This window comes from Arvicola amphibius, chromosome 9 (genome assembly GCF_903992535.2).
Source record: "Arvicola amphibius chromosome 9, mArvAmp1.2, whole genome shotgun sequence".
Lineage (NCBI taxonomy): Eukaryota > Metazoa > Chordata > Mammalia > Rodentia > Cricetidae > Arvicola > Arvicola amphibius.
This window is the reverse complement of record NC_052055.2, coordinates 68137775-68165615: the sequence shown is the minus strand read 5'-3', so window position 1 is coordinate 68165615 and position 27841 is coordinate 68137775. Positions and strand designations below refer to the sequence as shown.

The window sequence follows — 27841 nt, the reverse complement described above, 5'->3', positions numbered from 1 at the left end:
CGCCTTCCTGGAAGGGGGCGGAGAGAGTGAACTACAACTTCCAGAGGGCCATGCGGAGCGGCGCTCTCGCTGATTGGTTGCTTGAGCACCGCCCTCCGCTCCTCCCCCTCCTCCCCTCCGAAGTGACCCGAGCCAGGTCCTGGGCTACAGTGCTCTGGAGGCCCACTCCAGGCCAGGCACTTCCTTTTGCTGGCTTTATGGCGGCGCGTTCTGCCTTCCGGATGCTGCGGCGGCTCCTGAAGTCCAGCGCCCGGGGCTGCAGCTCAGGGGCTCCGGTGACGCAGCCCCGTCCCGGGGAGCCCTCGAGACCCGCCAGGGAGGTGAGCCCACCCCACCTGCCTGCATTCACCTAACTGGAGGGCGATCCTAGCGTGCCACCCTGAACGTGGAGAAAGTACCCTGTTCTGTCCTGGAGGCCGCTTCTGGGGACGAACCAGGGCACTCACTGATGGGTTGCTTGAGTTCACTCCTACCCAGTGGGAGGGACTCCTCCGACTTTCCCTTGAACTCCCCTATCCCAGCCCTGCCACCTCTGACAGGTCTCCCAGCTGCAGCAGATAGGGGCTCCCAGGAGTGAGACTTAGGTTTCAGTGAGATGAAACTCATTAGCCTTCCCTGCTACCTAACCTTTTAAACATTTTCCCTCACCTTGTGAGTGGAGGGCGCCAGAACATAGCCAAGTGTCACCAGGACACCTTCTTCTTAGTGTGACAAGGTCTAAAAATGTTATCCAGGTGCCTCCCATAGTCGGTTGTCACTTTGTAGTGGCAGGGCTCCATGGTCTACCTTGTTTCTCTTGGGAGGGCTCGGCCTGGTTTTAATCAGGAACAGAGCAAGACCACGCTGGGGGTTAGGAGCTCCTGCCTGTCTTCCTGGTGCAGGGCATCACTGCTTCTAGTTTCGGTTTGTTTGCCTGCATGGCTAGGGTAGCGTTTGCAGGGTGTTCCTTCCTTTCCTTGTAGATCCATCTGCTTCTCTTCTGACTCCCAGGACTCTCTCTGATGTCCTGGGACTCCTGAGTTTCCCAATGTTTGACTCTCCTGCCTTGCTCAAGACCCAGACAGAAGCCAACTTCTGCCAGAGTGCTCACTAGCTCAGACCTGCCTCTCCTGGAGCCTCAGATAGAGCAGGCTTGTAGTTACAGGGATTTCAAACCCTTGAACTTTGGACTTGATTGAATGAAACACTGGGAAAGCCCAGGCCACTTTAAGAGCTTTTTTGTTTTGTTTTGTTTTGTTTTGTTGTTTTTCGAGACAGGGTTTCTCTGTGGCTTTGGAGCCTGTCCTGGAACTAGCTCTTGTAGACCAGGTTGGCCTCGAACTCACAGAGATCCGCCTGCCTCTGCCTCCTGAGTGCTGGGATTAAAGGTGTGCGCCATCACTGCTTGACTCTAAGAGCTTTAACATGATACTAGCAAAAAGAGTTTTCTTCTTCCTCATAATTTATTTTGAACTTTTTGTGAGAGGGCCCATGTGACTAAACTGATAGCCTTTGGTCCTCGTGTAAGTCAGGTCACTGTAAGGCAGGGCAGTAGGAACCAGTGCCAGCTGCTGCCTCTCAGACGCTGTACCAGGTCTTTCATATGGTGAGGGCATGAGTGATAGATATAACAGGGGGCACAGGCACCAGAGCCAAATCCTGGGATTTGAGCGAGCCCCACAGCTGATTAGCCATGTGATTCTCTCCTCTCGGAGAATCGGGGCCCATGTTTTGTAGATGGGCATGTTACTGTCTTCAGCATACGGTGTCCTGGAACTTAAGTGTTCATATGTGTTCCTCTCTACACCCAGAGCCTAGAGGATGCAGGTACAGTTGCATCATGTGTGTGGCGAGGATTGATCCTTCCAATCTGTGGCAGATTGGAAGGTTAGACCCCTCCCACCTGGACCAGCAAACCTTTCTGGCTATCTCAGCCTTTCTAGGTATTTCCACAGAGTTTCCCACAGTGCATGCAGCCAGCCAAATCAGCAAATGTCATTGGCTGCTTGAAGCACATTTAATGACTCAGGTGGAATAAGGCCTAAGGAGTCCTATGATCTTTTGTTGGCCTTTGATTTGATCTGACTGCTAATCTGGGCTCTCACTTTCCCTTGCTTTCTTTCTATAAATCCAGAGGCTTGGACCAGTTCACCTTGTCCGGGAGCACAGGGCATGGGAATCTGTAAGAGAATCTTAGAGGTGAGATGAAATTATGTATTCAGCCCCTTTACAGAACTGCCAGTGGGCAGACGCGGAGGTGTGACGTCCAGGCCTCCCACCTGCCTTCCTTTCCTATAGGGAGACACTGCCTGCCCTCACAGGGCTCTGACGGTCTGAGGTAGAGAGCCATGGGGTGCTCACTGGGCTGTGGGGGTCTGAGGTAGAGAGCCGTGGGGTGCTCACTGGACTCTGACGGTCTGAGGTAGAGCCATGGGGGTGTTCACTGGGCTCTGAGGGCCTGAGGTAGAGAGTCATGGGGTGCTCACTGGTCTCTGATGATGTGAGGTAGAGCCATGGGGTGCCCACTGGGCTTCCTGTGCATCATACTGTGTGTATGAAAGAGAAGTGAATCTTTCATGGGAGCTGGCCATGGGGAGAGTGGAAAGGAGTCTTTGGCCAGTAAATACAAGAGGACATCTTTCACAGATGCCGAGGGAAGTCTATGACCGAGGTGGGCCAGACATCTTCCCTAATGGATTTAGCTCAATTCAGGTATACCCTTCCTTTCTCTGCAACTCTGTCTGTGGTTGGGTTCAAAGACAAGGGCATGGTGACTCTGGGTAAGGCAAAGTCACCTATTTGGTTAGAGTTCTAGAGACCAGAAATTGACAAGTAGATATCATAGACAGGAAGTAGGTGTAGGAGATGTGGGGTAGTGAGGAGCCAGGAGGACAGTGCCGGGAGGAACAGGGAGGACGGTGCCTGGAGGAACAGGGAGGATGGGGCCGGGAGGATCAGGGAGGAACAGGGAGGATGGGGCCGGGAGGATCAGGGAGGATGGGGCCGGGAGGATCAGGGAGGATGGGGCTGGTAGGATCAGGGAGGAACAGGAAGAATGGTGTCAGGAGGATCAGGAAGGAACAGGGAGGACAGGGCCAGGAGGAGCAGGGAGGAACAGGGAGGGTGGTACCAGGAGGATCAGGGAGGAACAGGGAGGGTGGTGCCGGGAGGAGCAGGGAGGACGGCGTAGGGAGGATGGTGCTGGGAGGAGAAGGAGCAGGGCAGAGGATGGTGCTGGGAGGAGAGTGCCGGGGGTGTCTTTCCTCTTCATTCCAACCTACCCAGATCCTGAGGTCCATGTCTTAGTGGAGTGGACTGTGCTGGTCAGGAACCAGAGATGCCAAGTGCCCTATTATAATCAAGCTTGGGGCAGCTCTTATTTAATAGTTTGGGGGCAGGGGTTTGTTCATGAGCATGTACCCATGTATTTGGAAGCCAGAAGGCACTCTCAGGTGGCATTCCTCAGGTGGCCATCCACTTTGTTTTTGAGGCAAGGTCTTTTATTGGGATCCAAGGCTTGCCAAGTTGGCTAGGTTGGCTAGTCAGTAAACACCAGGGATGGGTTCTGGGGATTGAACTCAGGTCCCCAGGCTTGTAAAGCAGGCATTTCTCACCTTAATTAATATGATCTAGATAACCTCTCACATGCCTGGAGGGGCTTGTCTCCTAAGCAGTTCTACATCTGTCAAGTTGACAGTGTTAGCTATCACAGATGGCAATCGCTTAGTGACAGCCTTTGTAAGGAACCTTCAGGTGAATTAGGTGTGGTTGTCTTCCCTGCAGAAAAGGAGGCTAAGCAGGCATGTCCTCAGGCGTGTCAGAGCTCGCGCCCAGCCGGAGCAAGCCAAGCGTGGGCACTATCCTCAAGGGGCCAAATGAGTCAAACTAGCAGTGAAAGGCAGGGAACGAATAGTTTTATTCAATGTGGCCGTACTGAGAAGAGGGACAAAGAGAGTCAGTGGACACCTCCTGCCACAAGTCCATCTTTGGGGTCCTGACGTGAGGTTTAGGTTTAAACAGAAGGAGAGTGTGCATAACTGAGCAGTCCCAGTCAAAGTGTGGATTGCCGATTCATCATTGTCTCAGCCCCAGGCCTTCCTGAGAAGTGACCTGGCAGGCTCTCACAACCTTGTGAGATCTCTGTAGGAAGCCCAGGTCCCTCAGGCTGGCATCTTTTCTTCCTCCCAGCATGATCCTCATGGGGGAAATTCCAATTCCCTGGGGTACCTTGTTTCAACAGTCAAGATAGACAGTGAGGGGCGCAGCATCTCTCTAGAACGTCTGCAGTCCTTCGTGCATGCTCATTACACAACCCACAAGTCACCTGGGCCCCAAGATAGCTTGGAGTTGTGGCCCAAACACAAAGCCATAACCTAAAACATGTTTTGTTTTGTTTTCAACATAGTTGTGTGGTTCTTTGTAGATGATAACATTGTGTTGCGAAATCCAAAGGCAGGGTCATGCCTGGACTCTAAGTGTATCCAAGTGCTTGGTCCACAGCTAGAACCTGGTTTGTAAGCAGGTTTACCTGCTCCAAAGTCTGCTCAGAGCCAGGATTGCTACTCCTCAACCCTGGCTACATAGTGCAGAGTGCAGACACCAGAGGAAGTCACCCTTGGGAGCAGGACCCAGCTGTCCTGGAAGCTCTGTGGTCGATCTGATGGGCTGCCTGTGTTGAGAGCCTTGTGCTGGGCAAAGCCCCTCTAGAAGTGTTTCTGTGCAGCTGGGTTTGCAGCTGTCATTTTCCTCCTAGGATTAGAGGCAGGCCTATTTGTTACCCACAGTAGTTAGATACTCTGTGGTCAGCACTGACTCCTTGGAGGCTCCTGTTGTCCCCCACCCCGTGCCTCCAGGAGACTGAAGGAAGTAAGATGGATGGGCTCTTGGAATGGGGCCATAAGGTATGGAAGGACAAAAGAGTTCCAGTCCCAGGATGGGGCTTGCTGTACCACAGTGATAATTTTGCTTGGCCACCTGGGAGGGAAGGGCGTCTGTTGGCAGGTTGGGCTAATGGCCAGTCCCTTAATTCCTCCTTGGCCAGCCTTGCTCTCAGGTTTCTGCTGAGTCATGCTCCTTGGTCCTCTCACTCCTAATTCCTGGATTTATTTGGCTCCTCCCTGGCCTTTGCACAACCCTGTGTTAAGCTGGACCGACGAGCTCCTCAGCCACACAGAACTGTATTCCCTAAAGCTGTTGATGAACAAGATGGTGCCGTTCTGCCCCAAACCTGTCTCCTAGGTTTCTCATCTTCTGCAGCCACACACAATGACTAACTAATCCTTCCTTTTGGTATTGGGTAAGGAATGCAAAGTATGGGGGCTGTGTAGAAAAACCCTAGACTCCCAGCCCTGTGCCCTCCAACTTGAATGCACCTGGCCTGGGCTAACTCCTGTAGGGAAGCTGTCTGTACAGTCTCAGCAGCGGGTCCTTCCTTCGTTTGGTCAGGGAGAGGAACAGTCCAGGTTACTGCGGATAACTGGAGGGTTCAGGGTGCTGTGCAAACCAAGGGAGAGGCTTCTCTGGGCTCCCCTCAGCTCTCCACAGCTGAGCCAGAGCCGAGGTCCAGAGCCACAGAACCAACAAGCAAGGGCCACAGCATCATCTGTCCCTGTCCTTGCAGGGGCTGTCCATGAGGCTCCAGTTCCTCCAGAAGCACCCAGCTCCCTTCTCTGCCTTCCTCACGGACAGCTTTGGACGGCAGCACAGTTACCTGCGGATCTCTCTCACGGAGAAGTGCAACCTCCGATGTGAGTCACCTGGGCCAGCTCTGGGCCACTGCCCCTCTGCCAAAGTAACATCTTCATATTTGAAAGTCTTCCTCAGTCCTCTCCTTCCTTTTCCCCTTCCCGCTCACCTCCCTTCATTGGCAGCTGGTTGAAGTTTGCTTCAACACAGGTTTGCTTTCAGATTGTGGAAACTAGGTTCTCTGCGAGATTAGATTTGGAAACAGTTGTGATCGGGTTTAGGGATAAAAGTAGGTCTGAGCTGTTCTCCTCTCTAGAGCTCTTTCCTCCTGTTTCCCTTCAGAACCCGAAGCCCAGGACATGGCCTAGGGTATATGTGGAGAGGAGGGGTGTGCAGACATTTCAGAAGAGTGATAAATATACCCATACCCATACCCAGTCCTATGTTGGACCAGCTACAGCCACACCAACACAACCTGGGGCTGCTCTTTGGGAGACTTGCACTGTGGCCTTCCTCCTTTCTTCCCTGTAAGCCCCACTTGCCTGTTTCCTCCTTTTTCTCTTGCCTCTCCTCCCGCCCCTACTGTATTTCTCAATAAGAAGTATTGAGTAAGTAAATGCATATGTATTTGGTAAATGGTTAACCAAACAAAATATACTACACATGTGCTATCTTGTTCTCATTGTCTCTTGTCTTGAGGGTCCAGGTGTGCATTCAGTGGGCATTTGGCTTTGTGACTCCGACAAGCATTTCCAACCTTCTGATATTGTTAGATGTTGATGTTTACAAAGAGCACACTGAGAACCTGGTAGCTGGGTTCCAGAGAAACAAACAAAACCACACACACGCACACAGACACACACATACACTCACTCACACACACAGACACACACACACTCACACACGCGCACAGTTGTAGGGTTCCAGGAGATAGCTCAATCAGTAAGTACTTGACATACAGACATGAAAACCTGAATTAATTTTCAGAATCCATAATTTTTTCTTAAAGGTAGGGTGTGGAAGTGCTTTCCTAACCCAGTGTTGGGAAGGCAGGGTTAGGTGGACTCCTTGACTGGCCAGCCAGTGCAGCTCAATAAGCAAGCGCCCGATAAAAGTAAGACCCTGTCTCATAAAATATGATGGAGAGTGAGTAAGGAGGACACCCCAGGTTGACCTTTGGCCTCTACATGCACACCTGCACTTGCACATACATGTGTACACATACGCACAATTGCAAAAAAAAAGTCACAATGTTTTGAGTTTGTGTTTGTGTATTGGGCCTTGCTGATAGCTGTCTGGGGCCACTTGGTTTATCGACAGGGATGGACATGTCTGAGTCTAGCCTGACTCTTGATAAAGGCAGCCTGCAGAAAATGATGGTAGGAAATGGTCCCCCACCTCCACAGCTCACCTGCTTACCCCACTCTGCTCCTTCATCTTGACAAGGAACCCCAGGCTGGATCTGGGCGCACTGTAGAGACAGAGGGCAGTGACTCTCACCAAGCCACATCATTCCCTTCATCTCAGGCATGTGCAGAAGAGGTGACTTTACCACTGCTAGACAGAATGAGAATGGACTATGCTAACGGACACAGGCCCACGGCACAGGCCTTTGGAGGTCTTTCTAGGCTAGTCTGCCCAGTTGCCTTCAGAGTGAAGGAGCCAGCCTCTTGGGCATTCCCCTGCTCTGAGCCACGCTCTGCTTTTTGCCTAGTTTATCAGCTCACGCTTAGCTCTCTGATGGAGGGATAGTAAGGCCAGATGACAGGGATGTAAGAAATGCCAAGCAAGTTTGTAGCGTTCAGATGGGGTTCAGGTCTGCAGTTAGCCTGTTAAGGAGCAGGGGCATCTTCTCCACCTGCCTGCCACACCTGTCCCCGCCTCTTCACCCTTTCCTTTTCTCAGGCCGGTATTGCATGCCTGAGGAGGGTGTGTCCCTGACCCCCAAGGCTGACCTACTGACCACAGAGGAGATCCTGACACTTGCTCGGCTCTTTGTGAAGGAAGGCGTGGATAAGATCCGTCTCACAGGTGGAGAGCCTCTCATCCGGCCGGATGTGGTGGACATTGTGGGTGAGTTGGATAAATGTCATTTGCTGTTTTTGTCTCCTGTCTCATTTAGTTGGACCCCAGTGCTAACTAATGCTGATTTGGCCGTTGTCACTCCTGTTACAACTGAGTCCTGCAACGCTGTCTAAGACAGCTGCTATTTATTCTGTTTTGATGAGGAATGATGGCTGTGAAGAGGTTCATCTTGCTCACGGTCTCAGCTACTGGATGCCAAGTCAGTGTTCAGAGTCCTCATCAGGAAGTCCCCGTGACCAGGCTCCTGCTAGCCACTACTCTGCCCCTTCCCTCCTTTCTGACCACACAGCTGGCTTCTTTGCATTTCTCTTCCCTTTGCCAGGAGCTTGTAATTTGCCCTCTGTTGGGTCCCTGCTCAGATTTTCTCAACTCAGCAGGACCATGACCTCTCTGCCTCCAGTGCATCCTCGTGCTCCTTCTAGCCACTCTCTTAGACCCTGGCCAGCTAGGGCTGCGAGCTAATTAGGCGCTTCCACCTGGTTTTTGTTGTGTTTTTAAGTTTGGTTTTTATTCTGTGTGTGTGTGTGTGTGTGTGTGTGTGTGTGTGTGTGTGCCCGCACACATGCGTACAAGCATGCAGTGCCCAAAGAGGCCATAAGGAGGGCATCAGATCTCCTGGAGCTGGAGTTAGAGGACGTGTGAACTACCTGATAGCGAGTGGATACTGAACTCCAGTCCTCGGGAAGGATAATGGGTGCTCTCAGCCACTGAGCTGTCCCTCTCAACTCGACAGGTGGTAGCATTTGGTATCAAGGGTCTTTTCTGCCTTGTGTTAAGAAGGTCATGCAACTATCTCTTTATGGTTTCCTTGTCATTGAGGAGTGGTGTCACTTCATTTGGTTCTCACTTCTATAAAGTAATTGATCTTTTTTCTCTGAAAGTTCTTGGTGTTCATATGGTTTCCTTGAATTTTAAAAAAGTGTATATACCATGAACAGGCTCTTCCTTTGTGTCCTGCTGGCATTCAGTATGGTTCTCAGAAGCTTGAGTAAACGTCTTCCCATTATTTGTATAATACTGTGTTCTTTATATTGCCATTTTTTTCTTTATGGTGCCTATTATCTGGGTGTTACCCCGTCTCCTGATGTCCACATTTTCAATTTAATATACACATATATGTTAAGAATGTCATATACCATCATCTCTTTAAAGCAAGCATTGTTTCTGAGAAGTCTAATGTCACTTTTAAGATACACACAAACATACATATAGATATGCGCATATATATGTTTATATAAGTGTGTGTGTGTGTGTGTGTGTGTGTGTGTGTGTGTGTGTGTAATTTTTAGACAAGGTCTCATTAACCCAGGCTGGCCTCAAGTTCCCTATGTAACCAAAGATGACCTTGAACTTGTGATCCTTCTGCCTCACCTCTCAAGTGCACATAAATGACGCAGCTTAAATGGTCATTTGATTTTAGATTTTCTCATTCTTTTTTCTTGGGAGGGCAGCCATTTTCTCCTGCTTGCTGATTTCTCCTTCTGTTTCCACCCACATGACTCTGTCTGCTGTTCCCTTTATGCTGAGGTTGTCTTTACCATAATCATTTTCTGCCTTTCTCTCCAAAGATTAAAGATGCAGCCGTTGTGATAAAGCTCACCCAGTTTACACTAGAGTGTGGGACATTGGAGGTAGTTTATTGCTGTGCAATGCTCTGTAGAGACAGTAAGCTTGCTTCTGAAACGCAGCTGCCACGCTCTGAAGGTCTCTTCGCTGTCGCTGACTTTGAAGCCTGAGCCTTTCTGCGCTTTGACTCCTGTCAGTGTCATAGAAGGCTTGAGAAATGACGCCTCTTAATCTTCTCCAAATTTTATTTCAAAATGTTAATATTTTTATCTATTATATTTATCATTGTGCTGATTAGTCTTTTGTCAAGCCAGGGTCGTCCAGATTGGTCTATAGGCAAGTCTACAGGACTTTTTTTTTGATTAGTGACTGATGGTGGAGGGCCCAGCCCATTCTAGGTGGGCCACCTGGGCTGGTGGTCCTGGGTTCTATAAGAAAGCAGGCAGAGTGTGGCCCAGGGAGCAAGGCAGTAAGCAGCACCTCTCCATGGCCTCCAGGTTCCTGCCCTGCTTGAGTTCCTGCCTTGGCTTCCCTCAGTGATAGGCTGTGATCAGACCTTAGAAGCCAAGTAAATCCTTTCCTCCTATGGTTGCTTTAGAAAAGGTCTTTATCGCATCAGTGGAAAGCCTGCTAGGACAGTCTCATGTTTGCTGCGTCTGTCTCATGTTTGCTGATTTTTGACAGGATTTTAAAATAGGACTCTAGAGTAGATTTGTGGATCTGCATGGTCTATACATATGGGGGAGGCCACAGGAAGACATCTTTGTCCTGCTGTATCACCCTCCACCTTATTCCCTTGAGACAGAGTCCCGAACTGTGCCTGGAGCTAGGCTGGCAGCCAGCAAGCCCACCATCCCCCACGGTGCTGAGTTTAGACTTGTTGGGGTTACAGGTAATAATGGCCACATGTGGCTTGTTTTTATGAAGTATTAGGGTTTGAACTCAGCCCCTCTCTCTTTCTCTCTCTCTCTCTCTCTCTCTCTCTCTCTCTCTCCCTCTCTCTCTCTCCCTCTCACTTTTTCTCTTTCTCTCCCCCCCGTTTCTTTCTTTTTAAAATCTTTGTGTTTGGATGGGAAGGGAGGACAGTGAAGGGTGAGGGAGGGAGGGAGAGAAATAGGTCCCTTCCTTTAGTCTCAAGTGAGGTCCCCTGATGTCTGTGTTCTGTGAGGGTGTGGCTTATACAGACTTCCGAGTCTTGGAGACTGGAGAGATGGCTCAGTGGTTAAGAGCATTGCCTGCTCTTCCAAAGGTTCTGAGTTCAATTCCCGGCAACCACATGGTGACTCACAACCATCTGTAATGGGGTCTGGTACCCTCTTCTGGCCTGCAGACATACAGACAGACAGACTTCCGAGTCTTCTGGCTATGGAGGCTCAAGCAAAGCAGAGTGGCACCTGAGGTTGGTCAGTGTTGGGATCCTCATCTGTTACCAGAACTGCATGGCAGCTTCCCAGACTTCTCCAGTGGTCTCTTAGATGAGCTCACCAAGTCCTTCAGAAAGGGACAAGCGATGATCCATAATCGGGACGATCGTGCCAAGGAGTGGCTGAGGGCCCAACAGAGCTCTCCTCACCTGCCTTGTTGTCCCATAGCCATGAAGATTCTCTGCCAGTCCCCTCCATCCAGGCTGTGCCACATTCTTACCACTATCCGCCTTCCTGCAAGTTCCTCAATTATTTTTTTAAGTTGTTAGAACATGGTGATTTGGCCATGGGAGCTCATAACCCCCCCCCCCCCTTTCTCTCACACACACACACATACAGCAAGTGTTACTTTCTTTTAGTGAAAGGAACATATTTTGCTGTTGGCCGCTGTGAGGCTGCCTGACATCTGTGTAGGTGTGTGTCCTGACCACATCTCTCCTCTGTCCTGTTGCTGATTTAGATCTGCCCTGCCTCTTGTATAGATATCAGTTACTTTTTCGTGCCTGTTACCTGTACCTGACAAAAAGCAGCTTACGGAAAGAGATTTATTTTAGTGCACAGTTTGACGGTAGGGAATGACGATGACTGGGCCCATGGTGGCAGAAGCTTGCTGTATGACCTATGGGTCAGGAAGCAGAGACTGGTCAAACTAGGGCCAACTATAACCCTCTAGAACCCCCTCTATAGCCCTGTCTGTCAGCCAGGCCAAAAGTTCCATAACTTTGCTAACCAGTACCTCCAGCTGGAGATCGAGTATTCAAGCAAACAACCATGGGGGACATTTCACATTCAAGCCACAGCTCATGTGATGGACCCAGAGCGTTGGTTCACAGAGGTGTTTGGTGTTATAACACATGTCATGTCTAGAGAAACATGGTTCAACCAGTTTTGTGCTGCCATCTAACTGGATTGTTTCCAGAGTCAAATGTGTGGTGCTCCAATAAACTGTAGGTTAAATTCTGACAAGTAAAATTTCAGGTCAAGGGCTTTGTAAAGCTTCACGCGTGACTTCTCTTCAGAAAAGCTGTGGAATTCCATTCCTATACCATGAACATGCTGTTGTGTGATAGGCTTTCCTTGGGGAGACACAACACACACACACACACACACACACACACACACACACACCCCTATTACCCCCTAAAATGGAATCAACAGGAGACCAAAGTAACAATATCTGTCTGAGTAAGCCAGTGAGATTTTGGGGGTTACTAACAGGAGAAGAAATGAGGAGTTACTTCCAGGAGCAAGGGTGACACAAAGCATCTGCATCATCAAAAGTGCACCCCAACACAAGTGACGACTCAGGAAAGCTGTGCCCTGGAGCTCTCTGCACTGCCTACAGCGAGCTGGATTTCATGAGCCGGGCGGTTAATTTGGTAATCCAGCCTCTTCTCAGTTCAGCTAGACTCTAGCACTTGGCTCTTAGTCTCTGTCAGGTGAAGCTGATGGAAGGCCCTGGTCCAAGGGCCAGAAAGATCTTATCCTAGTCAGTTCTCAGGGAACAAAATCAAGTAAGGGTCAAGGATAGTGTCTGTTTGCTCACTGTCCTGGACAGTTGTGTCAGCTGGGTACAAGCTGAAGTCAGCTGAGAGGCAGAGCCTCAGTTAAGAAAATGTGTCCCTAACTTTGTGCTACAGACAAGCCTGCAGGACATTTTTTTAGTTATTGATCCATGGGGGAGGACCCAGCCCATTTGTGCATGGTGCCACCCCTGGGCTGATGATCCTGGGTTCTATAAGAAAGCAGGCTGAACAAGCCATGGGGAACAAGCCAGTAAGAAGCCCCCTCACCTCCATGCCTCTGCATGAGCTCCTGCCTCCAGGTGGCTACCTTGGTTGAGTTTCTGCTCTGTTTTTGATGATGAACTGTTACATGGAACTGTGAGTGAAACAACCAGTTTCCTGCACAACTGCCTTGGGTCATGTGTTTCATCACAGCCATAGAAACCCCAATTAGGACACCCACATTATAAAAGAAAACTTGTTCGTTATAAAAAAATTGATAGGTTTTTTTTAGTTTTTTTTTTTTATCTATAATCTTGTCTTTGATTAGAGTAGCAACCCTGAATTTTCAGACACTGGGTTACTGACTTTGTGTCACTGCAGGGAACACCCCAGGCACCTGATTTCACAGAGAGGAAGAGCTCTTTGAATGACAGTTTTGGAGATTCAAACTCAGGGTCAGGTGGGCCCCTGGCTTCTGACCTGGGGAAGGCTGGAGGATGTGTCAGGAACAGAGAATGCTCAGAGCTTCTAAGTCTTACTTAATCATCCCCCCCCCACCCCACCCCAATGGCCTAAGGGTCTTTCTTTAGGGTCCACCTCTTACAGGCCCCATTACTGCCTCCCCATGGCCTAAGGGTCTCTCTTTAGGGTCCACCTCTTACTGGCTCAATTACTTCCTAATAGCTCCACTCTAGGGACCAATCCTTCACCACACAGAACCTTCAGGGACATTGGGCATGCAGACTGTAGTTCACAGTGCATCTAGACATTATTGGATCTGACTGACCACATAGGATGTTTTCAGCCCCACCATTTTCTTTCCTCTGGTCTTGTGTGTATAGTTCTTTAAGGTTCCTTCGCCCTGGGGACTTGGGGGGCGGGGGAGATGGCATAGTCAGTGAAGGGCTTACTGTGCAGGCATGGGGACCCATTGAACAGCTGGTATGGTGGTGGGCTCTGCAGTACCAGTGCTGGGTGGGGGCGGGGACAGTAGGATCTGTGGGGCTGCTGGCTGCAGTTCAGCCAAGCCAGTGAGCTGCAGATTCAGTGGGGGACCATGTGGAGAGTGATTGAGGACAAGACCTGCTATGCCATCGAGTTCTGATTCCCATGTCCCCAACCCCGTCACTGTGCTTACTGGCTTTGTGAATTTAAGAAATTTCCTAAAGCCTTTTTCCTTGTCTACTAAATGAGGAACAATCCTTGTTCTGCAACTTCAGCAAGCTAATCTGTATGATGCTTTTAGCAGAGCACCCAGCCCAGGGTTAGCTCCCAACCCAGGGCAATCACACAGCCTAGGATGATCACACAGCCCAGGGAGATCACACAGCCCAGGGTGAGCACCCAGTCCAGGGTGAGCACCCAGCACAGAGCAAGCACCCAGCCCATGGCAAGCACCCAGCACAGTGTCCTATGGAGAGCATGCAGCCAAGAGTGAGCATCCAATGTGTCTTAGGATTTCTATGGCAGTGAAGGGCCACCATGACCATGACCATGACAGCTTTTATAAAGGAAAACATTTAATTGGGGCTGGTTTACAGCTTTAGAGGTTTAGTTCATTATCATCATGGTGGCAAGCAAGGCAGCACACAGACAGGCCTGGTACTGGAAAAGGAGCTGAGAGTTCTTGCATCTTTACTCACACAGAACTGGAAGTGTTCTGATACACTGGGTGGTATCTTGAGCATATATGAGACCTCAAAACCTGCCTCCACAGGGACACACTTCCTCCAACAAAGTCACACCTCCAAATAGCGCCATCCCCTTTGGGACACTTTTTCTTCAAAACACCGCACAGTTCATCTGTGTTATCTTTATTCTGGTTTTTATTTGTATGAGTATTTTTGCGCGTGTGTGTGTGTGTATGTGTGTGTGTGTGTGTGTGTGTGTGCCACATGTGTGATGAGGTCAGAGAGGCCTCAGCCCCCCGGAACAAGAGTTACAGTGGTGGTAAGCTGCGGGACGAGTGCTGGGATCTGAACCTGGCTTTTCTGCAAGAGAAACAAGTGGTCTTTGTAGCTGATCATCTGTCCAGCCTCTCACCCGTGATTATTTCCACACTTGTTACCAAGCCCAGCAGAAGCCCCTTTGCACTCCTGCCCCTTTCCCAGGGAAAACAGCCTAATGCTTTCCTTCTCTCTCCCCAGCACAACTTCATCGGCTAGAAGGGCTGAGAACCATTGGTGTCACCACCAACGGCATCAACCTAGCCCGGCTGCTGCCCCAGCTCCAGCAGGCAGGGCTCAACGCTGTTAACATCAGCTTGGACACTCTGGTTCCTGCCAAGTTTGAGTTCATCGTCCGCAGAAAAGGTGATCAGACAGACTGAAGTGTGGGTCTCCCCAGGGCTCTGCTGCGCTCTGTGTGCGGCAGGGTGATCACTTCCTCCCAGTGTCTGGATCATGTATGTGCTCTCAGTAAGGCATGTGAGGGATTAATACCAAAGCCAGGTTGTTGGCCTGAAGATAAAATGGGCTAGCTGGGGTGGAAGTAACCGCTCTGAGGTGTGGGGTCCAGGGTGTCACTCTGTGCCCATCTAGACTTAAGCCTCCCTTCCTCACCCATATATTCTCCAAATATTCTCACCCATGTTGGTGACTTCTCTTGACCATGGGTACCCCACCCTTCTATTTTGGGGATGTGAATAGTCCATCACTGAGGGCTCTGGAAGGTCAGAGGGGTGCTGGGAAAGGCAGCTCTCCACCCTCTTTCTTCAGAGAGTGTCAACAGCAGCCATGCCATTGTCTTCCTCTTTGCCAGCCCAGGTGTGCAGCTTCCTGCTTGCAGCCTTCCAGAAGTTAATAAAACTCTGGCTGAGGCTCCTTCCTCTGGAGAGGGCTGCATCACCCACTTTGATGAAATTCAAAGTGTAGTAATACAGTTTTAATGTGCTTATATTTTATTTTTGTGTGTGGGCATGTGTGTAAGGATATGGACTGGGTGCGTGTGGGCATGTGTGTAAGGGTATGTACTGTAGGTGCGTGTGGGCATGTGTGTAAGGGTATGTACTTTGATTGTATGGGGGCGTGTGTGTAAGGGTATGGACTGTGGGTGCGTGTGGAGGCAAAAGGACACTGTTACCCTCATGAGTCATCCAGTATGAATTTTTTTTAGACAGCTTCTCTTGCTGGGATCAGGGATACTCTCATTTAGACTAGTCTGTCCCGCTTTTTACATGTCGTGGGATCGAACTCAGACTCATGCTTATGCATGAGATGGTTCCAGACCCTGCAGACTGCTGGGCCAGAACCTACAAGGACATAGAACAGCCTTTGCTGGTCTCACGGTATCCATTGAAGTGCCGTGGAGAGGGAGAAGACTCAGCAGAGAACACCTCTGGGCTTGAGGAAGAGATAGTCCCGGTGGCACGGGACTTGGGTCTAGGGTCCTTCCTCTGAGGAAGCTTTCACCAGAGAGCAGAAGGCTGGGAAGTGGAAGTGGAAGGGGTATTTCAAGCTGGGCCCCTTCTGTGTTCTCTCCATCCCTTATCTCCTTCCCTAGCCCACATCCCTTCCCCAGGATCACATCCGACACCAAGGAGCCATCCCTTTCAGTATGCTCTGACATTCACCTGCCTCTGAAGGGAACACACCAGTGAGAAAGGGTCCTACACCTACAAGGTAGAGTCTGAAGACTGCAGCATGGCCTCAGTTTCCCCATCAGCTAGATCATGAGTCAGCTAACTGTGTCCCACAGGCCACATCCAGCTCATGGCCCGTTTTTGTACAGTCTTGGAGCCATAAGTGTGTTTTACAGATAACACTTGTAATCATTAATCATTTAGGACATGACCTGTGAACCCCAATTAAACAATATTGAATCCCTGGGAAAATAGTCTTTCCTCTATCCCACGTTAAGAAAAACCACATGGAACTGTTGAGATAGTAAAGTAGCTCTAATTTCAAGGGACCCGATGCCCTCTTCTGACCTCTGTCGCACCAGGGACACATGTGAGATACAGATACACATGCCGGCTAAACAAACATGTACATAAAACTAGATAAAAAAGACAACAGATCAAGAAAGACAGCTCTGAGGAATGACACCCCAGGAGGTTTTGGCCTCTGCTTGTGCATACATCCCCAACAAATACATGAACATGCACACATACCTACAAACCTGCAAAAATAAATGTAAGTAAAAACAAAACCCATATTGCTTTACTTTGACATTAGTAAAAACACACTTCGTATCATGTATTCACATAGAATCTGGGTGCTGCCTCTCGGTTTGCATAACCTGAACTGTTTGTTGTCCAGCTCTCTGGCCCATGAGAGAAAACTCTTGCTGGTCATCGAGCCAGACGGACTTTCAGGATTCTCTGTCCCACACGGCTATGGTAGTTCCCCGGAGAAGGGGAGAGTCCCTGAATCCTTGCTTCCCCCTCTCTGCAGGCTTCCACAAAGTCATGGAGGGTATCCACAAAGCCATTGAGCTGGGTTACAAGCCTGTGAAGGTGAGGATCTGCCACCCCTGCTGACTGCTTCCTCCCTTCCTGAGCCTACCAGGCAGGGGGACCGTGGGTCCATGATACTGGCCCTTGACAGTCCTCAGCCTGCCCAGTGGACGTGAACCTCCACTGCTGCTGGCCAGGCCACGTCTAGCCCCCACTTCTCCTCCCTCATTGGGAATAGAGAAAAGCAGTGGCCACCACGGAATACCCCAGCCGTGAAATAACGGGTGGCCAGAGGCACAGGCTGGAGCTGAGCAGTGGCACACCCCAAAGGTCATCCTCATGAGAGCACGCTGGAGACAGCTCTCACTGCCCAGTTGTCTTGGCCAGGTGAACTGTGTGGTGATGCGGGGCCTGAATGAGGATGAGCTTCTGGACTTCGTGGCCTTGACAGAGGGTCTTCCCCTGGATGTGCGCTTTATTGAGTACATGCCCTTTGATGGTGAGCGATGAGGGCTTGGTGGGTCCAGGGACCTCAGGGCTGTCTCAGGTACTGCTAACCCCTGGGGTGGTAGCAGGACGGTGTGGGGTGCTCTGGGGTCATGTGTGGATGCTATCTGATTCTCGGGCGGGGTCCCCTTCGTCTCTGGTTCAAAAGCTCCCCCTGCCACCCGCAACCAAATACAGGCAACAAGTGGAACTTCAGGAAGATGGTTAGCTACAAGGAGATGCTGGACGCCATTCAGCAGCAGTGGCCAGGGCTGGAGAAGCTGCCAGAGGAGGACTCCAGCACAGCCAAGGTTAGGGAGCGGGAGGGCGGTGCTGGGGGTGCCCTGCCTCCATCCTGCTCAGTGCAGCAGAGGAACAGTGTGCAGCAGGGTGTGTTGCTTCAGAGAGCAGCCTAGAGTTAGTGGCACCAGAGGCATGCTTTTGCAGGTAAATGGGGCAGTGCTGTCCCTCTCCTCCACGTGACCTTCTGTAGGCCTGTCATCCACAGATACCTGTATCCATAGCAACTCTTCTCCAGAGCAAGTCAGGCAGAGGCAGGGGCTTATGGGTCACCCACCAAACTGTAAGAGAGCAGCAGAGTGGGGGCTTGACATCAACAAGGGGCATCTTAGGAGTGAGGGAGAGCCCATGCTGTCCCTTCCACCACCCTTCTCCCCTAGGCCTTTAAGATCCCCGGCTTCCAGGGCCAGATCAGCTTCATCACATCCATGTCAGAGCATTTCTGTGGGACCTGCAACCGGCTGCGCATCACCGCCGATGGGAACCTCAAGGTGAGCATCCTGCCCCTCCCACCCCCGGCCCCCACGCTCCACCTGAGCTTCTGGTTAGAGGGGGAGACCAGTGCCCAGCGGGGGGGGGGCACTTGGGGTTTTGTTGGCAGCCACCGGTTTTTCTTCAGTCCTTCCTTCATTGGCTCTTCTGATACAGCAGGCACTACTCTGGAGTCCTCTCCAGCCCTCGTGCTGCAAGGATTGTCATCCACGGGGCCATTCTGGAAGCCTTTTCATACAGCAGGGACTCACTCCTGAAACCAGAACCCAGTACTTGGCTAATTGTCACTCTTCAGTTTGAGCTTGAGGCTCTGGAAGGCTCGTTCCCTTAAGGCCATAGGAACTCAATGGCACTTCCAGAGGTGCTGGACAGAAGCGTAGTGGACATTTGTCCCCGCCGTGTCTATGCTGGTGGTGAGGATGGTGGGCCCTGAGGACCTCAGAAACCTTGAAGAATGGCTGAGATCTGGACTCATACTGTCTGAATCAGATCTAAGGAGTCCATGCTGCCAAGAGCTGTGATTCATAACATATTCCTCTGATTGTAGGGAGCAATGTGAAGTTTCTGAACAAGGAGATGTAATCCCCACCTTCATTAGATTTGAACTCATAAGTGGGCATTGAGCAATGATTACGATATATAAATATGTGAGTGTAAAGCTGTGGGGTCGTGCTGGGGAGATGGCTCAGTGACAGTGGGGTTACTGTGTGGGGTGACTTGTGGGGTTACAGTGTGGGGTCGTGATGGAGAGATGGCTCAGTGACTGTGGGGTTACTGTGTGGGGTGACAGTGTGGGGTGACTGAGGGTCGTGCTGGGGAGATGGCTCAGAAGAAAGGTACTTGCTCTGCAATCATGGAGACCCACGTTTGAATCTCCAACTCCCATGTAAAAAGCTAAGCATGGTTACAGACTTGTGTCCCAGTGCTGGGGAGTGGAGAAAAGAGGATCTTCAAGCTCACTGGTTAGCTAGTCTAGCCGAGTTGCTGAAATCTAGGTCAATGAGAGACCCTGTCTCAAAAACAACAGTGGAGAGTGGTTGAGGAAGATACCTGATGTTGGCCTTTTGCCTTCATGCATGTGCACATACACACACATGTGCGCACACACACACTTTCCTATATACGGGAAACACGGACACACATATATACAAAAGAAAAACATATGGGACAGAAGAATCAAAGAGCTTAGAAGGGAATGTGTGGGGTGGGTGACTGCTGAGCATAGAACTTTAGGATTGGGGTTGGAGATGCAGGTTTGAGATGTTGATCTCCAGGCAGAAGCCAGCACAGGGAAGCCAACAAAGAGATGTCTGCAGAGCAATTAACTAGAGTCAGTGAAGGAGAGGAGCCTGGGCCTGGTGCTATATGTAATCGGAGGTTTCTCTCCCACCCACCAGTTCCTGAAGAGTCACTCAGAGATTTAATATTACTTATAAATGCTTGACTGATGGCTCGGGCTTATTATTAGCTTATATTAAATTAACCAATATTCTATTAATCTGGGTGTTGCCACGTGGCCCGTGGCTTACTGGTGGTGCTCTGACATCTTGCCCCATAGGTGGCTGCTGGCGTCTCTCAGACTCTGCCCTTCTCCTGCATCTTTGTTTGGATTTCCCACCTGGCTCTCTCTTGCCTTGCCATAGGCCAAAGCAGCTTTATTTATCAACCAATGAGAGCAACACATATTCACTGCATACAGAAAGACCATCCCACAGCATTTTCCCATTTTCATCTATTCAAAAAGGAAGGTCTTACATTTTAACATAGAAAAATTACATACAACAAAACAGTTATCAAGCGAGAATCAGTTACAATATCCAGTCTATTTTTATTTGGCAAAATTAAAGAAAATACTTTATCAGTTACCCTATCTTTGTGAGTCTAAAGTTTGATATCTATCTTTTATCATAACTAAGGAAAACTATAATTATAACTATCTAGTCTTCAACTCCATCAAAGACCCCCAAAGGGAAAATAATATTACCCAAGTAAACAGGAAGTGCATTGCAAGCAACTTCCAAAATTCTAGAAATGGCAAAGATATCTAGCTTCCTGGACAGTCACCCAAAGTTCTTCTGTAATGTTGGGACACCCATCTTCAGCCTTCAGGCCTAGAGTTTCTGGCAGACTTTTCAGTGAAGCAGGAAATTTGAAAGACTGTCCCACCTATATTGGCAAAGTTGTCGGTAGCTTTTCTCTGTGTCCTGCAGAATGTCTGGCAGTTTGTTCTGTGAAGCAGTAACCGGAAGGACCTTCCTGCCTTGTTTTTCTTCAAAGCAGTTCATCTTTCAAGTTCCACTTTACAGATATATTTTGATGTATATATTTGGTGTATTTTATCAGTCTCTCTTTCTGTCCCATGTCTCTCCAACAACTGTTATTTTTTTCTCAGCATTCAAAGCATTCAAAACCAACACTACTATACAGGACTCAAACTTCCTGTGTACTTCCCATCTCTACATGACTTTTCATTGTTTGTCAGCATCCAGAACATTCAAATCCAACACTACTATACAGGACCCAAACTTCCTGTGTATTTCCCATCTCTTCATGACTTTTTATCTCTCTCTTTAAAGACTTTAATATATTATTTTAAACTATTCATTCCTTTCTATAATTGTCAATACCCATTTTTTTTCTTTAGCCTACGCACACTGTAAAATACACTGAAACCTGTTTAGAGGTTTTTCTGTCTGGACCTCTTTTTACTCTGTATCTTTTAGCCTTTTTTGTCTGTGTGAGCACAAACGAAATCCACCACACAGCACGTCGCTGATTAGCCACTCTGGACCGAGGCCGGTGTGAGACTGCAGAAACCCGCCCTGTGGCTTAGCTCATAGCAGCTGGTGGATGGTTCTGCTGTTGGGAGACGCATCCCAGCGCTGCTGTTGGCATGAGACTGTGAGACTAGGAACCCAGTACAGCTTAGTTTCTGTGCATTTAGAATCTTTTTTAAGTTTTCTCAGGTCTTATGTGGATCCACATCAGACAGTGGGCTCCATTTGTAACTGGAGGTTTCTCTGCCACCCTCCAGTTCTCAAATAACCACTCAGAGGCTTAATATTACTTATAAATGCTTGGCCGATGGCTCAGGCTTATTATTTGCTAGCTCTTCGCATTTAAATTAACCTATATTCTATTAATCTATGTATCACCATGTGGCCTATGGCATACTTGTGGTTCTCTGGCATCTCTCAGGCTCCACCCTTCTTCTCCTGTATCTCTGCTTGATTGCTCTATCCTGCCTTGCCATAGGCCAAAGCAGCTTTATTTATCAACCAGTGAGAGCAACACATATTCACAGCGTACAGAAAGACCATCCTTAGCATCCCACAGCAGCTGTAGGAAAGGGGAATGCCTGACATAGTAAAGAAGCCGGGCCTTCAGTCCTGACTTCTCCAGAGCTTGGCCCCTCCGGGCTTTTCAGACATTCTATGTCTACACACACAGCTGACACAGTTCTGTGACAGGTGGTGACCAGGCTTCCCACAGAAGCTAGGGAACAGTGAGTCAGGACTGAGTGGCCACTGATGTCTCCAGCCAGTGTGATGCTCACACCTGCCACCCAGCACAGTCTGATGGAGGAGGGTTCCTGACAGTTCCCAGCCATCCTGAACAACATAGCCTGAGCTAAAAATTGAGTCTCTGGCTCAAACACAAACAAAAACCCCAAAGCTGCCCTCTCCAAAGCCCTTGGCTGCTCAGCCACGAGCAGGGACCGTGGACTGAAGCAGGCAGTAGGTGGTAGTATCCCCATGGGAAGGAACGGGATGTGTGTACCACCTCCGGGGTGCTCAGTTCCCCATGGATGAGGGTCCGCTCTTATGGTGACAGTGACTTCCCCATCAGATGTCTCAGACAATAGCAGCAGCCTTGGATTCATACATTCTCTCTTCATATGCATTTGCTTCTCTGTGTATACTATGCACTCTGAAAGGAGTGTGGCCAAGCCCCACACAGAAGTCTGATTTTTGCCTCTTGTACGTCTAGTCCCTTCTGTCCCTCGTAGTCCTGAGTCCTGCCTCAAGTGTGAGCCTGCTGTCGGAGGCACGAGCACTGTGTGGCTGGTGGCTGACAAGTTGTTCTCTCATCCACAACAGGTCTGCCTCTTCGGGAACTCTGAGGTGTCCCTGCGGGACCACCTGCGGGCAGGAGCCTCTGAGGAGGAGCTTCTGAGAATCATCGGGGCAGCAGTAGGTAGGAAGAAGCGGCAGCATGCAGGTAAGGGCTGGTGGGAATGTCTGGCTAGTCTGAGGAAAGTGGAGGAGATGTGGGAGGATAAAGCAAGCCTGGGCCAAGGGTCACTTCTGCTGAAACTTTGAACTTGGGGTGTGGTAGTTCTTCTCTGAAGAAATTAACATAGCATGGGCTACACAGGGGGCCCCAAAATTCCCCTGATCTGCTTTATCAGGCTGAGCTATCACTGGATCCCTGGTTTCCCTCATGTTGTCTTTAGGAGAGAGGGAGGGAGTGCCAGGTCCCTGGGTGTTCCCAGACTGTTCTCTGGGCTCCTTCTTGGGTGACCTCACAGTGATGCACGTGCATGCCTGCAGCTGTGCATGGGACTTTGGGGCCACATCCATCCACCCATGCATTTCAGTGAGTGCTCCCTTCTCTGTCCTTCCCGCTTCCCAACCAGGCATGTTCAATATTGCCCAGATGAAGAACCGGCCCATGATCCTCATCGGTGGGTGATCTATCAGTACGTAACTACTCACCCTTGTCCCTGGGGGGTCCTTTAAGGCGGGGTGACAACCTCAGGTCTGTCCCTCAGTGGTCTTCTTCTTTTGTTTAAGGCGGGGTGACACCTCAGGTCTGTCCCTCAGTAGTCTTCTTCTTTTGTTTTTAAATCTTTCCTTTCATTTTTTTTCTCTCTCTCTCTCCTTTTTTCTTTCTTTTTTTCAAGACAGGGTTTTTCTGGGTAGCCCTGGCTGTCCTGGAACTCGCTCTGTAGACCAGGCTGGCCTCAGCTCAGATACCCACCTGCCTCTGCCCCTGAGTCCTGGGATTAAAGGCGTGGGCCACCACGCCCGGCTCTCTGTCTGCTTTTGCTCTTCCTTCTTCTCCCTAGTGTGAATGAGAACTTAACTGTTCCATGATGGGACAGTGAGGGGTCAGGAGAAGAGGTAGAGGAAGATTTGTTTGGAGGCTCAGTCCCTTCTCTTGTCTCTTTTCAGAGCTGTTTTTGGTGCTTCAAGATTCCCCACCAGCTAGTTGGAGCACTTTCTCCCGGGATCCCCTCTGTGTTTGGAATCTGAGTGCCAGAGAGAATCTCTCTGGCCAGATGACAACTTTGCAGAAGAGACTCCATGTCCCCATGACCCTTCCTCTGTCTCAGCAGTGTCTGGGGTCTGGCTCCCCTCAGAGACGCTACAGCTGCTACCCCAACTCGAACACTCACTCAAAGTGCCTCAGCATAGGGTCCCAGGATCCTGCTGTCCCCTCAGGTCCAGGGCCAACCTCAACTCAGCTAACTCATGTGGATTCAGAAGGACGGGCAGCTATGGTAGATGTGGGCGGGAAGCCAGACACAGAGCGGGTGGCCGTGGCCTCTGCTCTGGTCCTTCTTGGACCCGTGGCCTTCAAGCTTGTCCAGCAGAACCAGCTGAAGAAGGGAGATGCCCTGGCCGTGGCGCAGCTGGCTGGAGTCCAGGCAGCCAAGGTAACCAGTCAGCTGATCCCCCTGTGCCACCACGTGGCCCTGAGCCATGTGCAGCTGCATCTGGAGCTGGACGGTACACGCAATGCCATGCTGATCCAGGCATCCTGCCGGGCCCGGGGCCCCACCGGGGTGGAGATGGAGGCACTGACCTCGGCGGCCGTGGCTGCCCTTACCCTGTATGACATGTGTAAGGCAGTCAGCAGGGACATCGTGGTGGCGGAGGTCAAGCTCCTCAGCAAGACCGGAGGTCAGCGGGGGGACTTCCACCGGGCTTAAGAGTACCCACTCACTCTCCAGCCATGTCTCCCAATGGGGTGCAGTTTGGGCCGAGGAAAAGATGTCACATTCCTCTAAATCTAGTCACTGACTAAGGTCACCCTGTCTCTTTACCATTGAGATTTATCATAACCCGGGAGATGTCCTCAACATAAGACACCTCTGGCCTTGACACCTCCCAGGACCCCAGCAATGGAAGGCTTGGTACTGGACCCCCACGTCAGTCATATTATATGGATTGTTTCAGATGGACAGCTTACTTAGGGTTCTCTCTTCTCTCTTCCTGGGGAGATATAAGGGCTCATTAAGCAGAGAACCCCACTTAGAGGAAGGAAAAGCATAAACTTCCTAAAGAATGTATCCCAGTGTCCCCACTCCCTGGCCTCCGCTCTCTCGTCCAATGGGATGAACTTATGGACTACACCCCTAAGAACTCGTGCTGACCCTTACCCACACCTGGTTCTGCTCACACCTGTCTGCTCTGGCACATATCCGAGAAAGAAGAGTCGAAGGTGACCTTCGCCCTTACAACGCACAAATAAAGCCATGGTGCCAGCTCTGGACGTGAGGCTTAGGACCTTTGTCTGTGAGAAGAGCACAAGCTGCTAAGTTTTGCCCATCAGCCCCATTCCAAGACACTCCATGAAAGGGGTGGGAAGAGGGGCCCTAGAAAGGCCGAGGGGCCTACTCTCCCTGTGGGAGACAGTGAAATGTAGAGTGTGTCCTAAGGCAGTGCACAGCTGGGAGCCCATCAGGCTTATGAACTAGAACCTAGTTGATACACCCATCCCACAGCCTGGCATGCTGGGTTCTCAAAGGTGGTCTGTCTGCAGAGGTGCCCTGGCCTGGCATCCCCTCTGCCCAGCGTGATGGCAAACGTTGAACAACTGGCTCTTTAAAACATGGACAGGTTCCTGTGACAAATGTCCCCAACTCAAGCCATCCACATAACCTCAGATGGTTTGGAACATTTCAGAAAATGTACATTGGCACTCATGGGAACTGGATGAAACTGCCAGGAGCTAGCTTCAGCCCACTGCTGGCCCAGCCCACTCCTGCACAACCCAAGTCCACATGGGAAGAAAAGCTTCTAGGCAGGTTGGGGTGAGGATGAATTTAATATCTTTTAGTATTACAATATATTCTTAAAAAAGGGTGCGGGTAAAAAGGACACTGTAGATTCTGTACATATATGAGCCTTGTTTGTCTTCTGCAGCAGCTGGTGAGTGGTCTTGGCATAAAGGTTGACAGATGTCCTGGGGAGGTGGTCACGGCTCCTCAGTTGGTGGCAACAGGAGTGGATGGGAAGCGCCCGTGCCCGACTCTACCCACCTGGGGAGCGTTGTCCTTCTACCCCCTGGAGAAACTTCCATTTGGTGAAGTTTGCCGCTGCTGAGAAGGGATGTGTTGGCTGGACTGTGAATCTGGCAGTGTGCACAAGGTTACCTGGAGCAGTGGACTCACAGCCAGCAGGAAGGGTGGGGCAGTATTGGGGTGGACATCATCTAACATTGAGGACCCCCACTGGGTACCAGTCACTTCCTGCTCAGTCCCCACAGTGGTCCGTGGTCCAAGGCACTGTTGAAATCTGGTTACAAAGACATACAGCACCAGAGCCCTGGCCAGAGTCGGAAAATAATAAATAGAGAAGGCAAAATTCTTTGGGGTGAAATGGCTGGGCTCTGGAGAGATGCCAGATGGCTTTTCTGAGGATCCAACACGTTCCTTCAGGAACTTCCATCTTGTCTTTCCCAGTGCTTGTCCGCTGTGTGGTGCTTGGGAAGGCAGAAGACAGCCATGCCTGCTGTCTGCCCCTAGCTTGTTAGGCCGACAGCCTGACCAGTTTGGAAGGAGATGGGAAGTGGTCCAGCTCCAGCCTCTTCACTCTCAAGAGTTTGCTTGTTGGGGCTGCGGAGGGGGGTGGGCATTGGCCACTCTTAGAAGCCCTTTCGCCCTCTCGGGCTGGCTTCTACTTGCTGCCCCTCTCAAATCAGTGCACATGCCCAGCTGAACCCTGTGTTTCTCCTCCCCACGGCTACTACGACCCCACCCCCTGAGAGTCTCATGCAGGACAACAGAAGATGGGCAGTTACAGGCCTGAACATCCACAGCCACTGGCAATGACGCTGAGACGGGGTTAGATGGGATGATCCAGGAGCTAGCAGATGGTAACCATGCAAGACTTGTCTCAGGCTGAGAAGGGAAGAGGGTGCTTTAGACAATAAGAACCTTCGTGGAGTTGATCTTCCCTGCTCCATTTAGAACATGTGTCTAGATAGAGTAGTGCTGCCCACCTGTGCCGTTAAAAACAACCGAAGATGGACAGAAGAAGAGTGAGCAGGGCCAGAGGGGTCCCATGCAAGTCAGGCCCAGTGGGTGGGATGGAGCCAAACTTGGGCACGATGCAGGGGCAAAACCCTGAGGTGAGCATCCTTCAGAAGCTCTCTTCCCCACCCCCTGCTCTCAGTATCCCCTGATCTCAGCCCAATCTACATGTATCCCTCAGAATGCCAGTCAAATGTGGCGGGTGGCTCTAGCCCTCGGGAACAGCTTCCAAGGCCAGCTGCAGCCAAGTACATGGAGCTCTGCGTAACCTCAGATGGAGCCTGAGAGACCACTGGCATGGAAGGGGCCAGCCGAGTGAGCTGGCCGTGAGGCACTCCCATGGAGTGAAGCATTTGAGTGTTGTCCTCTGGTCAGAAACCACTGGGACCCCAGACAATGGTCAGGTTGCATTGGGGTTTGCTTTGGGGCCCCTTTGCCTCAATCTGGTAAAGCCATGAAGGAGATCTTGCTTTCTTCGACACCCCTTCTTACCAGAGCCATACTATAAGCTGCTGGGGAGCCAGAGTTCTGCAATCCAGAGATGAATTTGGGGACCAGAGATTAGTGGGTGGGATGCGGGTGGCTGGGAGAAGAGGAGAGACCCCAGAACCTACTCTAGGAAAAATGCAAATAACTTGCTTGCTGGGTCTGGTCCCTTTCTATATATGTCCTTCTGGATGCTAGAGCTATCTCACTAGAACACATAAGGACAGATCCATGTTCCATTGAGCTGTCTCTTCTGATGGGAGCCATGAGTCCCTGCTGCTGGCTCTTGGGTCCCACTCCACCACCACATAATGTATGAGAGTTCGGAAAAGGAATGTGGTCTCCTGGATTTTAAACAGCTCCGTGCCAACGTAATGTATGGAGAACCATGTCCTCCAGCCTGGGATTTCCTGACCATAGCTCTGGGCCTGCCAGGGATATCCAAGCTGGTCTTAGAGAATGATGGTCAGGAAAGGGAGGGTCACAGGGAGAGACAGGATGTGAATAATGATGTAGTGGAGAGATGAGAGAAGACCCTCCATCAGTGTGGGAGACACCTGGTCTAGCAGCACACGGCCCTAGGACCCAGCCCAGGGCTCCCGAACCCAGCTTTCCAAATCACTTCTGTCATTGCTGCTTCTCTTCAGCTCTTGTCTCCCTATCTCCAGGCCTGCTGCTATGTGGCCAGTACCTGGTCCCCAAGTCAATAATTTAGCCTGTTTATTGCCCGCTCGCGGGTAACCTCTGGAACCTGAGTCCCTGTTCGCTTGCGGTTGCGCTTGAACTTGCTTAAGTCCTTGTCAAAAACTTCTCCAGAACGCAGAGCTGACACCAGGTCATCGAACTCTCCACTCTCCTCCAGTGCGCCGCCTGCCAGGACCTTCCGCTGCCTCTGCCATCTCTCTTTTTCACGCTGCTCCTTCAACTGAGTGGAAAGGAGAGGTGACTCAGG

At 50.5% G+C, this 27841-nt stretch overlaps 2 protein-coding genes across 6 annotated transcripts in view; one reads left to right on the top strand and one right to left on the bottom strand.

Annotated features, from left to right (window-relative positions):
- Window positions 1–128: 128 nt before the first annotated feature.
- On the top strand, window positions 129–24641 carry Mocs1 (molybdenum cofactor synthesis 1). Of its 4 annotated transcripts, XM_038341553.1 has the most exons (13): window positions 234–320; window positions 2114–2178; window positions 2626–2691; window positions 5600–5726; window positions 7570–7737; window positions 14614–14778; window positions 16861–16922; window positions 17250–17361; window positions 17547–17659; window positions 18029–18139; window positions 22241–22361; window positions 22780–22827; window positions 23318–24641. In XM_038341553.1, exons 2-13 carry the CDS (start codon window positions 2152–2154, stop codon window positions 24076–24078), a joined length of 1881 nt encoding a protein of 626 aa, XP_038197481.1. In that variant the 5' UTR covers window positions 234–320; window positions 2114–2151; the 3' UTR covers window positions 24079–24641. The 4 variants fall into 4 exon arrangements, with proteins under 4 accessions (XP_038197480.1, XP_038197483.1, XP_038197482.1 ...); XM_038341554.1 differs by lacking the exon at window positions 2626–2691 and having other exon boundaries at window positions 229–320; XM_038341552.1 differs by lacking the exons at window positions 2114–2178; window positions 2626–2691 and having other exon boundaries at window positions 129–320.
- A 536-nt stretch (window positions 24642–25177) lies between these two features.
- Daam2 (dishevelled associated activator of morphogenesis 2) overlaps window positions 25178–27841 on the bottom strand; it is a 114902-nt gene continuing 112238 nt past the window's right edge. Inside the window, exons 25-26 of one of the 2 annotated variants that reach the window (XM_038341551.1) lie at window positions 27581–27814; window positions 25178–26271 (exon numbers count right to left, since the gene is read on the bottom strand). In XM_038341551.1, coding sequence (XP_038197479.1) covers window positions 27593–27814 — 222 coding nt within the window. In that variant the 3' untranslated portion in view covers window positions 25178–26271; window positions 27581–27592. Of the gene's footprint in view, window positions 27815–27841 lie in introns of both variants that reach the window. The other variant, XM_038341550.1, reaches the window with a different exon arrangement.